Here is a 17,024-nt window from a genome sequence, read left to right on the forward strand (position 1 = left end):
AATTTTGGTTAAAGAAATAATACTTAATTTTTAAGACCTTTTTAACGTCAAAAATAATATACATTTAGTGACAAATGTATATTATTTTTCAGAATTATCAAAATGTAAATGAATGTTTTTTTTTAATTTTCTGAAAAATAACTTATTTTTCTAAGACTTTGGATATTTTTAAAAATAAGAGTTTTTTTTATGAATGTATAAGGAACAGTAGGGTTTGTGGAGAAATTTCCGGCATTTTTATTTCTATATAGAAGAACTACATGTTTATGTTTACAATTTTAACAATTTGTTTTCTTCGATGTCACTATACGATTTTCTGTTTAAGATAGTTTTTTTCGTTGATTTTAAATTGTTGTTAGCTGCTTAACACAAAATTTGATTACCATTAACCACACAAAATAATATCTGAAATGCAGTTTTTGTTCAAGTGAGCACAACACAACTGACAATGTAAAACCTCCAATTAGATGAATTTAGAAAACGATTGTGACCTATATTAATATATAATTTTAGAAAACCACTATTATATATCTGAATTATGTTAAGTTTTGTGCTAACGTAACAATGTCATATTGTATATTTTGATTGTTACATTCTCAATTTCAGGGAAAGCCCAATATATATTATTCAGAAGGCAATTTCCAGTGCAAAATGTGTGCGGAGGGCTGCGACGATTGTGTGGATTTTAGTCCATGCATTGCTACATATGACATTATACTTCGGATCACAGTATTGCTGCTAACTTTGTTGGTTATCGCATTTTTGCCGATGGTCGCCATTTTCACATACAAATACAACGATCTCAAGGTACAACCCGCTGTTTATTTTTAATCAGAATAGAAATATTTCCATCATTAAACGCATAAGAACTACTAAACGTATAGCACAATCTACTCCATTGTAGTTGTAATATTATATCCATAAAAATAACAAAACCTGTCAAAGTGTGCTCCCATGTAGGTATTGTAGCAATTATGACTTTTTGGTTCTATAAATTGACTGAGATGGCAAACGAATTGTTTAACGTGTGATTAAAAAAAAAGGCAGTACAGTTGGGTCAAAGTGGGGACTCAGCATATTTTACTGACGGGAGAAGTCATTTAAAAAACAATACCTTCTCAGTTACGAATCGAAACTAAACAATTGCTATAATGTGTAATTACAGCTATTGACCCAGCCCAAAAAAAAGGACTCTTTTGAAATGTAATGTGATATATGAGCATGATATCATTTCCAATATTTTTGGTTGATTGTTTGATGTAAGTGAGCCTTTATTTACTTTCGAGCAAAATACATGGTTGTGAATGTGATCAACAATAAGGATATCAAATTGTAACCCAATTTAAAACGTAGGTTTCATGTTTCAGGATGTTTTTGTGATTCGAAATTTTCATTCATTCATTATATGAATTGTATTATGTTATATAATACAAACTAGCAGCGAGTTCCGTTAAAAATCAATACATAAAACATTAGATTGCTTATTAGGTACGTCGCATCGTTCATTTGATGAAATGGATATGTTTACGAACTTGATAACTGTTTTGATGAAGTTAATTATATTTTAATATCATCATCTGCATATGAATCAATCATGATTATACTCAGTATCCATTTTATATCACACGTTTTAAAGCGAGTCTTATTTTCGTCAGTTTATATTTAAAAGTTTATGATAAAAGTAACAAATTCAACGTATTTTTTTATATATATTTATTTTTTATACACATTCAATTAACCGAATAAAATTATTTACATCGTAATATATTTGAAATACACATGAAAATGTAATAAACAAACGTACTATTTATTATAAATTTACATATAAAAGTAGGTATATTTTTAAGCCCTAAACTTGTCCTTAACAGAAAAACTATAAAAGAGACCCGTTGACTCGTGGTTAAATTGATGTAGTTTTTTCGTTTCGATGTAGTTCATATTGTTATGTTATGTTATGTAAATCATCGCATACGCCTAGGTATGTAAAAAAAAAAAAAAAAAAAATCGATTTTATTTTTAAATTGTTTTATTTTTTATTACTTTTTCATTTCATTTGGTTACCATTTCGTTTGGCTCTTTTATAATATAGTTGTATGTAGTATGAGTATATAATATGTATATTACAAAAAAATATGTTGTTGATTGATCACACGAATTGTGTATTTAAATGAAACCCGCGTTTTAGTCATTTATAAAAACTAAAAGTACCGAAAAATAATAATAATAATATAGTCTCTGGAGGTGGAAACTAATTTTTTTTCTGCATGATTTCATTTCTCTTGACTCGAGTTCCACTGAATGGTTAAAGTGCTTGGTCGTGTTTACTTGTCATATTTGCGTACAGCGGTACTCTTTTTATCACAAAAAAAGTGACATAAATGGAAGTTTGTAGATTTCTCTCGTTTCAAGAACTATACATGCATTATTTTGTCGTATATTCTGAAAATAGTATGTATAAAAAAAAACACCATAAATAATACCGACTAACTTAAATAAAATATTAAGCACAATTTTTTTACCCTTTACTAACACAGTAAGCATTTAATCTTAAACTTTAAACCCTCTCTCTCCTCCCTTTTCCTCCTCTTATTAACTTTTAACCCTTTTTAACTTAACTTTCAGGAACAACTGCTAAAAGTTTCTATCTAAAATCCACGCATTACCATTTTCTTCCAAAATTTGTTTTCGAACACATTTAGTTTTATTACGAGTTAAATATTAAAAGTTAATAAAACCATTTCGATTGAAGTTTGATAGATTGGGTTATTCAGAACCTCTTTGGTCACTTTGAGGTACTTAACCTTTACTCAAAGAAGATACCTAACTTTACTTGTCGATAATAAAAAAACGCGTGGTTTCTCTGGTGTTAACAGTTTAAACATTTAAAAAAAAAATAAATTTATAGTTTACTAGTATGCGTGGGTGAATCGACAGTCAAAAGAAAAAATAGTTTAATTATGATGTTAAATGCGGTATATGGCATACAAAATGACATTCATGTGACTTTCCAATATAATCTGTCCCGACATTACTGTACTGGCTTTCCTTATAGTCTACAGATGGCAATAAATTTACGTGTCGGATGTGTTACTTGATATTAATAATATTTAGTGAATGGTGTAATTTTTTTTTTTTAGATTGTTAAGGCGGCCAGTCCGGTCTTGTTGCAAATCATCATCCTCGGAGCGTTTTTCATTTACACCACGGTAAGTGCGTTTGGGATTTTTTTGCCGATTTAATTCTGTTTTGTGTTTGAAAACATAACACGTTTACTTTTTTAACAAGGCTGAAAGTTTCGCACGTGTCAACGTGCTACAAAATTATTAAAAAATTGCAATTTCACTTTAAATTTTAATAACATCACGGCCGGATTAACGGATGAGCGAAGCACGCTGTGTGATGTATATTTACGATATTACGTTTGTGTCTAAATTGGAAACGTTTTTCAGATTATAGTTATGTATCCTAAGCCGAATACAATAACGTGCACGGCGAGATTTTGGCTTCGGGAAATTGGATTTTCCCTCACATACGGAGCGCTAATGTTGAAAACTTGGAGGTGATTACTTTTACAAACTAATTCTTGGCGGGCAGACGTATTTCGCAACAACGTCTGCTGCATTATCAATTATATAACATACAATACACGTCTTATTAGTCATTCAACATCATTAAGTTATTCCGAGGAATTCTCGGTTAAGTTTTGCGTTGTATTAAGTAAAACGAGTTTGTATACGAAACTGATACACCCCTAAAAAGATATTAACATGTTATGATATAGTAACTGTTTTGGCGACAAACATAATGCTATACGAAGGGCTTAGAACAAAAGTGAACCAAGTCCATCGCAGCTGATTTCCAGTAATTTGGCTCTTAAACGGTTTTTTTTCTTCAAATAATATATTCTGTGGTACAATGCAGTATACATAGTGTCATTTTGCGGCACTGAGATAATCTAAGGACTTGTTTCATTGTGGCACTGTAAGATTTAAATTTGAATCCTTATTAGCGCGAAAAACCTCACGAAGTAAAAAAAAAATGGCCTTGATTCACTTTTGCACTGAGCCATCCATATAGGTATAAGCTTCACACATCACTTCACCTAACTAAACCTAAGAGCGTCATGCATCATGTGAATCATGAAATGACCACCAGCCTAAAAGCATTACTACCATATTAGTATTAATTGTAAGTAGTATTTTTGTTTATAAATTACATTTCTTTTAATTTCAATGGATTACAACTAAATCTTATTAGTTGAAATAAAATAAAATGCTCAACTCGATGTTTGTGTTAAGACAGACGACAAATCATATACATATTGAAATATATGAATACATGTATATCATCAGTATAAAATTCCATCACCGTTTATCTTTTTCTTTTTTTGTCTGAATAGGTAAACATAATAGGATTAACCTCTATAAGTGTTGTTAAGCTTTAATTAGCGAATAACAAGATACGGTTGGAAATTGGATGACGAGGGGAAGAGATAAAATAAATAAATAATAGAAAGAAGAGACGGGCTTTTATATCAAGGAAAGACCAGAGCAAACAAGTCGGGTGGATCAGCTTATATAATTTACATAACATAATTACAATTTTTTTAAAGTTTTTAAAAGTCGTTAAGTACAAAACTTTTTTATAGTTGTTTTTTTTTATTATTTCAAAGTTTTCCTAACTTATTTTATAATTGAAATGTACCCCGTCAGATAAACCATACGCGTATTTGTTTTAATTAAAAATGTTTTCAACTTCAAATCGTCGTACATTTTTTTGCTTACAGAGTGTCGCAAGTTTTCAAAGTCAACTCGGCCAAGACTGTCCGTATCACTGACAAACAATTAATTAAACTTCTGACTTTTATGGTAGCGTTCGTTACCGTCATACTATTCATTAGAACCATGGTGTCTCCTCCCCACACCATCGTCGGCCGCACAGCTGATAATCTAAAAACCGATATTTGTCCAACCGACTGGTGGGATCATTCATTTTCGATACGTAAGTAGACTTGATGATAATATGACGTTATTCTAGCATAAGGCCGGACGACACAGACGATGCGGTGTCACTTAATCGTTTTTGTAAAATCTTTGTGACACAATAACGCGTGATAAATTATTGTAGTTGAGAGTTGCGAGATGAAGTTATGAACGAACATTTCCTTTACTGCATTTTCTTGACATGAACATGTCTTATGTATGGCTGGGGTTCTATAAAAAATTTGCTTAAAGCTTTTGTGGTACTAAAGGGAGGGGAAGAAGAAGAGAGGAAAATTAAATTTATAAAGCGAATTAATATCAAATACAATAATTTAGTGTTTCTTACATGTCTCAAAACGACATTTTCAAGTTATTAAATTTTATTTTTGCTATGTTTTTTTTTAATGAATACTAATTGAAAAAAAATTCAAGTTTGAAATTATATGTTTAAACCGTCTTTAAACCGTGTCAAACTTGCACTTGTATTAAAAGAACACGTATGGTAATACTTTCCAACGTTGTTTACTTTAGGTACATCGCAAAATATAATTTATGAACAATATAACATGCTGGGTTGGAGAAATAAAACTTTTGAAAACCGTAACTTAAGTGGATGATAATAATATGATGGGTCGCTTAAGTAGTTAATGTGGAATGCGAGCATGTGCCGGTACACTTAATCATTCCAAAAATATATACTGGTTCCCCTTTTCATATGCTAATCTTATTCTTAACCGAGTTCTCAGATAAGCATATAAAAAACTGTACAACATACATAGGTAGGTAATATGAAATAAATATAATGTTTCTCGCACACCATTCAAATTTAATATTATTCTTTAGTGTACATGGAAAAGGCGATTAAGTTTCCATCCTTTTATTTACACATTTTTTTAGGTCGAGGACTCAGTTGTATTATTTTATTGACTAAAATGTATATTTAAAGAACGTATTTGATAAAAACTGAGCAACTATTTTTGTATATATCCAATTCGTATATTTTCTAGCTCTATTCAGTTGGGTTAGACTAAAAAAATTTGTGTTAAAAAAATTGACTTTAAACAAAACTACACTTATTTTCTCCGCTAAATTCAAATTTCATCTCAGTATTGTTTTAGTACGTATAATTAATTTTTAAATCACTTCCATTTTTGTAAACAACCTACAAAAGCATAACCAGAATTAAGAATTTCCTTATTTTCATTTGCGTATAAAAAAATAATCAACATTTTTGAATTCAACTAAGGAAATGTAATTAAAAGTATATTTTTTTGATATAAAATGAGTTCCGACTATCTTTAAGCTTCTAATAATAATTTTTGAAAAAATGTGTTTTTCTTCATTCGAATCAGTGCGAGAGACATTGTTTAAAATATATATATTATTACTTTTGCTTTTATAATCGTTAAATCGTTTAATTTTAATAATTGAACTAGCACAAGATTATGTTATGTAAATATTAATTTTTTTATGTGTATAAATAAACCATGGTGTATACTTTATGTGCTTTCATTTTTTAACAGTGGAAGTGGTGTTCCTGATTTGGGGGATTAGATTGTGCGTAATGGTTCGGAAAACGCCATCTGCTTTTAATGAAAGTCGATTCATTTCCATAGCCATCTATAACGAGTTCATCATGTCTGTGTTCCTGAATGTTTCAATGTGAGTATAAAATGCATAATAATATCACTATGATTTTGCGAATAAAAGAAGATATAAACAAAATTATATATAATATACAGGGTGATTCTTTTATTATGAACCAGTCAAAATCTCAATGGGTTTAATTAATAATTGAATTTTTTTTTATAATGTTTTTATAAAACGTGATCTCAATTTTTCACATTTTTTGTCACCCCCTCCCCAACTTAGTTCTTTTGATAGCAATTTTTGAAACTTTAATGGTAACATATACATTTTATTAAATTTTTAAACTGAGAATAATGTACTAAAAATTTTGACTGGTCGATAACCAGTTTCGGGGACAGCTATTTTTAAAGTTATAAGAGTTTAAAAGTCAGGATGGAAGAAGAAGTGCGGTTGGGCAATGCGCGCAGATAAAAATAAAAATACCCTCCACCTTTTCTCCTACCCTAAACTTGAAACTTCAATAACTTCAAAAATTTTAGATGGAGTATTTTGGTGGATCTTTCTCTGAAATCAGAAAAATTCCAGTCCTATAAGGAATGGGGACCTCCATAATCTAACATAATTATGATGTTATTTTATACAATAATTTAAAATTCCATATACTATAAGCACACGGTACTAAGACCATGATATTGTAAATTTTTATCTATGTGTTTATTCATTTCAATGAAAAAATTTGTTTACAGGGGAAAATAATTTTATAATTTTTAGTAGGAAAAAAACTTAGTAAACTGCAAATTTCCGGATTTTAGACAATGACCAGCTGGCCAATGATAGTTATGGAAATAAAATAACAGTTTATCTTTTCTAACATTCATATAAATTAATTCAACCCAATTATATTTTCATAACGACCAAAATTAATATATTGTAATTAATCTTTGAATAATTTTCTCAATATGATCACAATTATAATTATTATCGAAATACCGGCGCGGGGTTTACTGCATAATAATAATGTAGTATTATATTTTAATAATATTATGTTATTTATTTTGTACTATAAAATGTTTAATATTTATTGGCTACTAATGACTTTCATAACCGGAAGCGTACACAAATCCAACAACGACCATTTTATATTACCTGAAACATACATAATAATATTACATACTCGGGTATAGAGCCATTTATATTTTATATTATTTCGAATTAATCATAATATATTTTTTATTCCATTCCGATATAGCAGTTCAGATTAATCGAATAATATGATTCAGTGGTCAATTGGAATAAACTTTATTAAAATAGTTCTATTATAATATTATTATGTTATATTTCGCTAAAAAATCTATGTGTAACTTTTATGCCTAGATAGAAACAATTTCGTTATTTCAATTTTTTAGAAAAATTCTTTAATTGTTTTAATTACTGTATAATTTATTGAAAAAAAGTACATTGACAAAATAATTTTTACCATTATTTTTAACATAGAGTTCATTAAAACATTCATAAAATAAAACATTTACTTTGAATGAATACTACTAATTTGAACAATTCATAAAGTGAAACATTTTTAATTCATATTTTAAATAGTTGTCATTAAATTTAAAAGTTAATTTTTATAATACCCTTTAAAACTTGATTTTATTAATCTGTAGAAAGCCAAAGGAAATTCTCAACCCTGGACTAAAGTTGTTTGCAAAACGCTAAAACGTCTTCAATATTTACATCTTATTAATTCATTCGCCATATTATATTAAACATGATGTGCATAGAATTATTGTCTATATACTTACTGAAGTTGGTATACTTTATTTTTAAGTAATAATAATTGATTTTTTATTCGTCATGAATTTGGTAGTTGTGAAGGCAGACTAATATCTATTGGCGTATCTACTGGACGGATTTCACTTTTTTTTAAATTTATATGAAGCTTAATTTTTTTTTATTTGAGCTAAAAAACTGATTTTTGTTTTAGCTATTAAACATTTATTTCGATTTTTTAGGAAAAAAACTATAAAAAAGGAAAAATATAAACGTTCATAGTGAAATTTTTAAAACAAAAATAAAAAATTGGCCTTTAGGCCATACAAAGAAGTTGTTGACTTTATACCAAAAAAAAAAAATGTTTTCCACTTCGCGTTTTAGTCTTTATTAGTACGAAATTTGGCACTTTTCGTTCCTCTTAAATAGAAATTATTCGGTTCACTAGGAAAACATCGATTCGTTCTGCTGTACAAAACAAAATACAAAATCAATTTGTATTATAAATGTATGTATATATATATATATATAATACATAAGAAATACATAGTTCTCCAAATAATATTATGGTACGGAAAGAAATGTTTCGAAGCGGTTAGAAATGAAAAATAGATTTTGGCCAATATTGTATTTAATTCACCAACCATCCGTTAATAATTGACGGTTATTTAATTGAATTTATCGTGTGGGCGATTTAAGTGAACTATAAATTAATTTTAGAAACTGCAATTGAAAATGAGATTTATATTGCGGCTTAGGTCAATATAATTTCTAGGCCTGTTGGTAATTTATAGGTTTAAACTACTATACAAATTATTATAACGCACAACAATATAGTTCCGAGGTTGGACAAAATTACTTGATACTAAATAGTTAAAAAAAAACAACTCGGCTGAGTTAACTGTTTAAAAAAAAAATTAAATTTGAGATGTCGGTTGAAAATTGAATGTCAAGTTTTCTTTGTAAAGAAAACATAGAATTTTTATATAAACTATAATAATTAATTTTAAAAATATTTATTCATTTTTAATTAGTCATATTTTTTTTAGAGAAAATAATTTTTAGTTTTAATAAACTTTAGGTTTGTAACTATTTTGATCTTTGGAGCAATTTTTTGCTGCAGTAAATTATATTTCAATACAAGTAATTGACTTTTTAGACGAATTGCAGATTTACGTTATTTTTTATCTATTAATAATAAACTGAAAAGTATTAGAACCTCTTAAAAGTGATTTCGGCATTTTATTAATTTTGTTTTTAATCGGTATATTTGGTAACGCAGATTTGAACATTTTACATTAAAACTGTAGTGTATTTTCTGGGAGAAGTGTCACTCAGTATAATCACCAGTGTGTCAAAATGTCGCCAACTGGCCATTTATGAAAGTGTCAAAAAACAGTGAAAAAGAAAAATCGTTTGTAATAAAAATAATAAAATGTCGTCATTTTATAAAAGACATGACACAGTTTCTTAATTTAAGTTCTTATTTACTAATTAATTTATCAACAAATTATATGACCACTGTTACGAAGATGGTATAAATTTGTATAATCCTTAACACAAGTGTTCTTGTGGTGTAATTATCGTGGTACGCTTAGGGCATCTAATTATTAATAATCTTATTAGTTACGCAGTTTGTGTGCTTGTTAAGCTCAAACAAAGTCTTACTACCATTTTGCGTTTAAGTTTTCCTTGTCCTGTTGACGTTAATATTTGTTTGTAGCAACTACAAGCAAAATACGTTGATATTATTCTTTTTACTAATTTACATGTTGTTATAAAACTCTTTAGCAACAATATGTAGTTATTAAATTCAATTGGAGCTATCTTATGTGTTCAACCATTGATTACTATTGTTGTTATTATTGAAGCGAATCTAACTATTGTAGTTTTTTGTGTAATAAAAAAATGTTTAAAGTGTTTAATTGTTCGAATTATAATTTTCCTACCTACCTACTATATAGGATAGTATATGTTTTAGAACTAAACTTTTTAAACAAAAATTGTAATTACTTGTTTGTCTATAAAATACTATACATAACTTAACACAGAGTAATTCTTTATAACCCCCACTTTTTAAAAAAAACTCGATAATAACTTTTAAATTTCAAATGACAACCTTTAGTTTGTTTAGATAAAGCATTTTTATTAAATAAGATGTGTTTAATTTAAAATATATTGATTTTTTAATGAGTTATTGGCAATTTATTAAACAATTGTTATTAGAGAAACTTGTATGTTTGGCTATCATACACATTTTCATAACCAATTAATATTATTCGTTATTATAGTGTTGCTGATGGTTTGATAATAATTTGACGGTCTTTGTGAAAAAGGTGTCAAGTTAAAAAAATAGATTTTCAGGAGACGTTAAAAACATAGCCAAAGAGTGACTCGACCTTTTTCAAAAAGACTATCCAGTTATTACACTAATTGTTGGAACTAAGCTTGAAATATGTTGGTTTTTTTAAAATAACATCACCTATCTCGAAACGTAATTATTTTTAGGGTTTGCCTTTTAAAAACCATAAGTGGGTATGGAGTTTTTGCAGAAGAATGGGAGGTAAAAAAAAATGTCATATAAAAACTTTGTATTTCATACACAAAAATGTTATTGTTATTTTTTAATTAAAATTATTATTTACAATGTTACCAACCGCTGCCTGTAACCATTTTTACATAAATTTAATACTTATCGAACCACTGAATTTATTTGTGTGTATTTAAACTACCCGTTAATATATTAATTATTATTGACCTAAATCTGATAATACAAATTGGATACACTTATTTTCAACCAATAAAATGGGGTGCATTTCGAATGTACTCAATTGAAACACATATTAGTATTGGTTATTCTGTTTTTATTGGCGTGGAAAAATAATTTTATTTTATCAAAGCTTTGTTGGGAAAAATTAATTTCCGCTCATTCCATATAATCGAATTGAGGATTTTTTTTTTAGTTGTCTCTTCCATCCGGACGGGAATTTGTTGCTAGTTTTGACCCTATAAAAATAAATAAATAAAAATGCTTATATCAAGAATTCATTGATTTCGGAAGGTATTCCTTTTAAACACGACAGTTTTTTTTAAAGTGTATTTTTTTATTTCAGGATTTTTTTAAAGTACCCGGCCAATCCGGATTTGCAATACGTCATATTTTTTTGTCACGCTCAACTCACTGCTACCGTTTTGCTGGGTCTATTGTTTGGTAGCAAGGTAATGTACATTTACAAACTATGTAATATATATTTTAAAAAGTGTGTTTTTTGTTTGTGGTATAACATACTAAATAAATTCAAGTACAATACTCGGTAAAATGTCAAACGCACATTTTTACACCTCATTATAGGTTGTAAAAAGAAGAATACAGTTTTTTTTATGATATATTCTATATAAAAAAAAATTATTCATTTATCGCCTCATTATTTTTACTGCCATAGATTATATACTTATATTGAATCTATATATGTATATTTAATCTATGTTACTGTTTTTAGCCTAGGACAAGACCTATTCACAGATATTATTATCAAAATATATTGTTTGAAAATAAGTCGACAATATTGCGCTGTCTACTTTGCATTAACGTCTTCCTAGCAGATGTCGTTAAATTCACATTAACATATTAATATGTCCCTACCAAGTGTAGACCAACCCCCACGTTGTCGTCACCTTTAGCCATTATGATCTAGGTTACACTTAGTGTTATTACACGTAGGATGTGCCTTGCCAAAACTCAGCCGAAATAGTCGAATGAAAGTGCCAGCTATTATAAAGGTCTTATAGTGCATTTTCTCGTTTTAATCTTTAATATACGACCACGTAAAGGTCCAATAAAAAGTTAAATAAGTGGTTGTTGTTCAGAAGATGTCAATAGAAGTTTTACTGTATAGTGTAAAATATCTTTAATTACTTCAATCGCTACCCGCGTGTGGCTGCGTTTTGTTTTTATCGAGTTGCTGTACCGTGCCCGTGACTACTTCCGAATAAAAACCAAACACAGATAAATTTATTCGAAAAAACTGTAAATATTTGATTAAAAAAAAAATCTCAATGAGTGAATCGGTTTGCGGGTAACGCTGTACAAATCATAAATTATGCACAATAAGGGGAAATCATAAAGGCATATTAATGGAAATATAGGAGTTCGATGATAAGCGACTGTTATTTTAAAAATAATTTCCATTTGTTTTCGGACCTACAATATAGCAATCAGAATATTATATTGTATTAAAATCTTCTTTTGGAGTTGCCATAAACAACCAGTGTGCATGAAATGTTGACCCCAATGTGTTATTGCGGTTAAAGCTATCCTGTGAGCACATACGTTTCCAAACCTTTGTACATGTTATGTTGTACGGAAAAGTAATTAAAATGCTGTCGATAAACGGATATGACAAATGCATTTGTGTTAAACCGCATAAAATATATTAACACAACAAGCTGGCGCGGGTTATTAATAATGTAATGTTTGAAAATTACATTAGGGCGGGGTAAGCACGGCATTCATTAATTTGTTTTCGATAAATTTATTTTATGATACAGAAAACCGCTTGTATTCCCAAACAGAATAGAACTTGGCCCGGTGATAGAAGTATAGAAATATATATTGGCAAAACATACCGATTTCTGGACTCTAGTATGTTTTCTATGAAATATACCAATGCATTATGAAGTGTTGAGCCAAACTGGCTAGAACGCCATCTAAAATGTGTTAGTTTTAAATGCAGGGCAATCTGCGGTAATTGTTTTTATATAACTATAAAAATATGAACATTTTCATGTTATTTAATTGTTAATTATTGTATTTAAAATAAAATCGCATTCATATTTGTCTCATTCCTTTTACATTTGATATGTGTTAGTAATAAACTAGACTGCTTTTAACATTATCACAAAGCCCAACAAAAACGTTTCTGAAATGAAATATAATAATAGTGATTGGTTGAATATTAGGGAAAAAAAGAATACTTGGAAATGGGTAGTTTGACTGTAATTTTTCAACCACGGCACGTACAACCTTGGCGGTGACTAATATATAATGTAGTAAATAATAGTGTGATTCAGCAAAATGTAATTAATTCTATAATTTTCAAACAGTACTAAAAATAAAAATATTAGATTACAATTTGTATTCGAATTATAATATTATTAAGTAATTATTACCTATTTTTATTTTATTTTTTTAGTGTTTTGATTAAGTAAAATAAAACGACCCAAATTGAAACGGTGAAACTTTAAAACTACAAATTTTTACAATCTAAATACAAGTTTGATTACAATTTGTTATCATAATATAGTATACATTTGTGTTTGGGAAATGCTAATATTTTCAAAAGTCGTTTACCTTGTATACAAAAACCGGTAACAGACATAATAGTATATTATTATTAACGACGTTTTATGTCGCTGAAACGTTCAGCAGTAATAATATTATTATAATGCTTGAATGGGTCGCCTAAACGCTGCCAACCAAAATGACGGCAGGAGAGGTGAGTTGATTTACGTGCAGCTGTTAGGAGGTTAAGTGGAATTAATTTTGCAAATGGTTAATAAAGCTCAAGCCGGCAATAGCGCCTTTAAATCTAAAAATCCCAAAACATTTTACATCACTACTTATGTATAATAATAATATATTGGCCGGGGTAAATCCGTCGGTTATATTATACCGGTAGATTAGTATAACACAGCGAAGCGTTAACACTGGTGTATAAATAACTTTACTTCACCCTTAGATATTTGGACTAATTATTTTGTCCAGAGGTCAAGGACCAGAGTAGTAAAAAACGCATTATAAGCTGTTACAAACATATGTATATGAGGGGAAGGAGACGATATTTTTAAAATTCAATCAAGTATTATAAATGGTTATATCTATGTTTTTTCAATACTTATATGAACCATTCTCAACCGTACGATTTCTATTAGATATTATTTATTTCTAAAACCAAGTTGACTCTTGTCCATTTATGTATTGTATTCGGTTTGATACTTAAATTTTAAATAAAATAATTAAAAAAAAATCAAAAATCGATATTTCATTTGTTTTTATACTGGAAAGGGTTAAGAAAAACTTTTTAATCATGATATATAGTGGATACTGTGTCCCGCATTTTGCAAAGTCCCAATATTGTAATATTTTTTTGTTATTATTATTATTATTTAATTTTCATATCAAGCCCCACGACACCAAATACAATTTTTATGTTGTTCAACTCAAAATACAGCACTTTTTTTTAAAAAACAGCCGGATTAGTTCTAAATTAGATAAAGCACTCTTGATAAGCGATGATAAAACAAAAACCATAAACCTTATCCTATAGTGGGGGTGGAAAATTTTCCTTTTTTTGAACTAAATTTTATAGAACATAAGGTATGAAAATTAGACTGAAGGGACGTCAAACTTTGTTTTAACCGCAGATTAAGAAGATATATTTATTTTTGCGTTTTATTTACAGGCTTTGCTAATTTACAAAGGGGAACATAAAATCGAAGATACATCATCGCATAAAATACCTACCACTCAAAAATTGAAATTCAACAGCAGCAAACAAAAATCTTCAGATCCTTCGAGCGACAGTGTCAGCGAAAAGGACAACGCTGAAATACAGGTGATAATTTTACATTATACAATTTATGTCTACAAAACACATTTTGCAACGACAACTATCTTAATTGTTACCCAATCAGACAATCTGATAATAGTCGAATACAAATTCAAACTTAAAACAAATTTACCTACCTTCCGACAGGAGTTGCTGATATTGAAGGAAACCATTGAAAATTTGATAGAAGAGTTTGTCAAGTGCGGACCAGTTTTTTCTGGCCATGTGTTAAAACTGCAAGCAATGTTGGACGTTCTGAAAAACTCATCTGAAAATCAAAATTTGCAACAAAAACCGATTTTGGGCAACGGTTGTGTGAAAACGTCTGAAGGCAAAAAAGAAAATTCGTCTATTTCGAAAAAATTAGAAAACTTGTAAATATTATTGTTTTTGTTTTTTTTCCTAAATTGTAAAAATATAAATAACTGCGAATAATATTATATAAATTCATTTTTTCCTCGTTTTTTTTGTTATATATTCAAATCTTATTCCGTTATAAAAACAAATACATAATAATATATGGCAATGTTATCTGTAATTTATAATATTAACGTCCTGTTTAAATTTAGAACGGGCATTTATTTACTTAATAGTATTAATCATTTTGTAAAGTATTTAAAAATAAAGTATATACATATATATATATATGTATATATACGAAAGTCATGAAAGTATAGTAATGTTTGTCTAAGTGTTATTTTTGTTATTTCAGGAACAGAGTAGATTAAATTTGGGTCGTCAAAATTGTTGACTCAGTAGAGTACCCAACATCAAAATATAAAACTAGTAAAGGTACTGAAGCCATTCGGTCTTAATTTTCTGAGTTTTAAAATGTCAAATTAATCCTGTAGGTACAATATATAGTAATAATAATACTTTCATAGTTTGTTTCATCTTGTCTCCTGTTCAAAGTTGCATTGACACTTTGTCAAATGTTTGTTTACTCTTTTTATTTAAATTACATAGCACTCATATAAATGATCATATATAAAATTTGTCACTTTTCAGCAGAGCAATTTTTCATTAAATAGCAAAAATATGAAATGTATGAGCTAAAGATCAAATGTATGGGACTAGATTTGTTTAAAATGAGAATAGAACACAAATGATAAATCGATGACATGACAAAGTAGTATCTATTGTATTAGTTATTGTTTTTAATAAGTGGTGCAGTTAGATTTATAATCTCGGAGGGAAGGCTTCAGATTGTTTATGGAACTCAGCCCTTACCTCGTGATTGCACCACTCCCAATAGCAATTGTACAACTGAATTACTAGTTTTAAATAAGGCAATTTTAGTTCAATTCTTACATTTATTGTGATCAAATTATAAAAAAATTAATATTATTAAAAAACAATATAAACAAGATAAATATAACAAAATTTACAAAAAATGATAAATATAAAATGGTATAAACACAAAATAAACAAGATAAATAACAACATTTACAGAACGAAATAAGCAAAAGAGTACATGAAATAGAAAATGAAAATAGAACATAAAAGGTTATTGACACAAAATAAACAAGATAAACAGCACAATATTCAAAGAACAAAATAAGAAAAATAGTAATAATAAGTAAGCAAAACAAAGTGATAATCATTATCAAATTGTACATTCTTGTGCAGAGACATCTGTTGGCGTCAGATTTGTGCAGCTGTTGTGTGCTGACGACAATGTTTCGATCAAAGTAAAACCTTTATAATATGTAGTTCATATTATATGTCGGCTGTGTTACAACAAAAATAAGAGGTTAGAACTCAAATAAATACATAACTAACAAACGCGGTGTCTTACGGTAATAGCTTATGTGCGACCGTGCGTCCCTCTGCCGTTGATACATTGCGGCGATTTCCAACACAAGCCAGTACAGTGGGGTCGGGTCAAAATGTACTTAAAATGTAATATTTAGTCTTGTGCAGGGTGGATACGATAAGGGTTGATCGCCTGTTTATAAAAATAAACTGTCATAGTTACCCATGTATCGTAATTAACAATATAATACAAATATTTTCATTACCTGTTGATTCACACACACACACACACACATAGCAACCTAGAAACTGACTACGGCCA

At 28.6% G+C, this 17,024-nt stretch overlaps 1 protein-coding gene across 2 annotated transcripts in view; it reads left to right on the top strand.

Annotated features, from left to right (window-relative positions):
• Nucleotides 1-15,455, top strand: part of LOC126846805 (probable G-protein coupled receptor CG31760) — a 76,737-nt gene extending 61,282 nt beyond the window's left edge. The window contains exons 7-14 of one of the 2 annotated variants that reach the window (XM_050586605.1): nucleotides 607-807; nucleotides 3,138-3,206; nucleotides 3,450-3,559; nucleotides 4,787-5,001; nucleotides 6,506-6,644; nucleotides 11,453-11,558; nucleotides 14,801-14,953; nucleotides 15,095-15,455. In XM_050586605.1, coding sequence (XP_050442562.1) covers nucleotides 607-807; nucleotides 3,138-3,206; nucleotides 3,450-3,559; nucleotides 4,787-5,001; nucleotides 6,506-6,644; nucleotides 11,453-11,558; nucleotides 14,801-14,953; nucleotides 15,095-15,325 — 1,224 coding nt within the window. In that variant the 3' untranslated portion in view covers nucleotides 15,326-15,455. The remainder of the gene's footprint in view (nucleotides 1-606; nucleotides 808-3,137; nucleotides 3,207-3,449; nucleotides 3,560-4,786; nucleotides 5,002-6,505; nucleotides 6,645-11,452; nucleotides 11,559-14,800; nucleotides 14,954-15,094) is intronic. The other variant, XM_050586606.1, reaches the window with a different exon arrangement.
• The last annotated feature ends 1,569 nt before the right edge of the window (nucleotides 15,456-17,024 follow it).

Source organism: Adelges cooleyi, unplaced genomic scaffold (genome assembly GCF_023614345.1).
Source record: "Adelges cooleyi isolate 19-005CV unplaced genomic scaffold, UGA_ACOO_1.1 ACOO_flye_CR_arks_rails_tigmint_CR_PRNA_9, whole genome shotgun sequence".
Taxonomy (NCBI): Eukaryota; Metazoa; Arthropoda; class Insecta; order Hemiptera; family Adelgidae; genus Adelges; species Adelges cooleyi.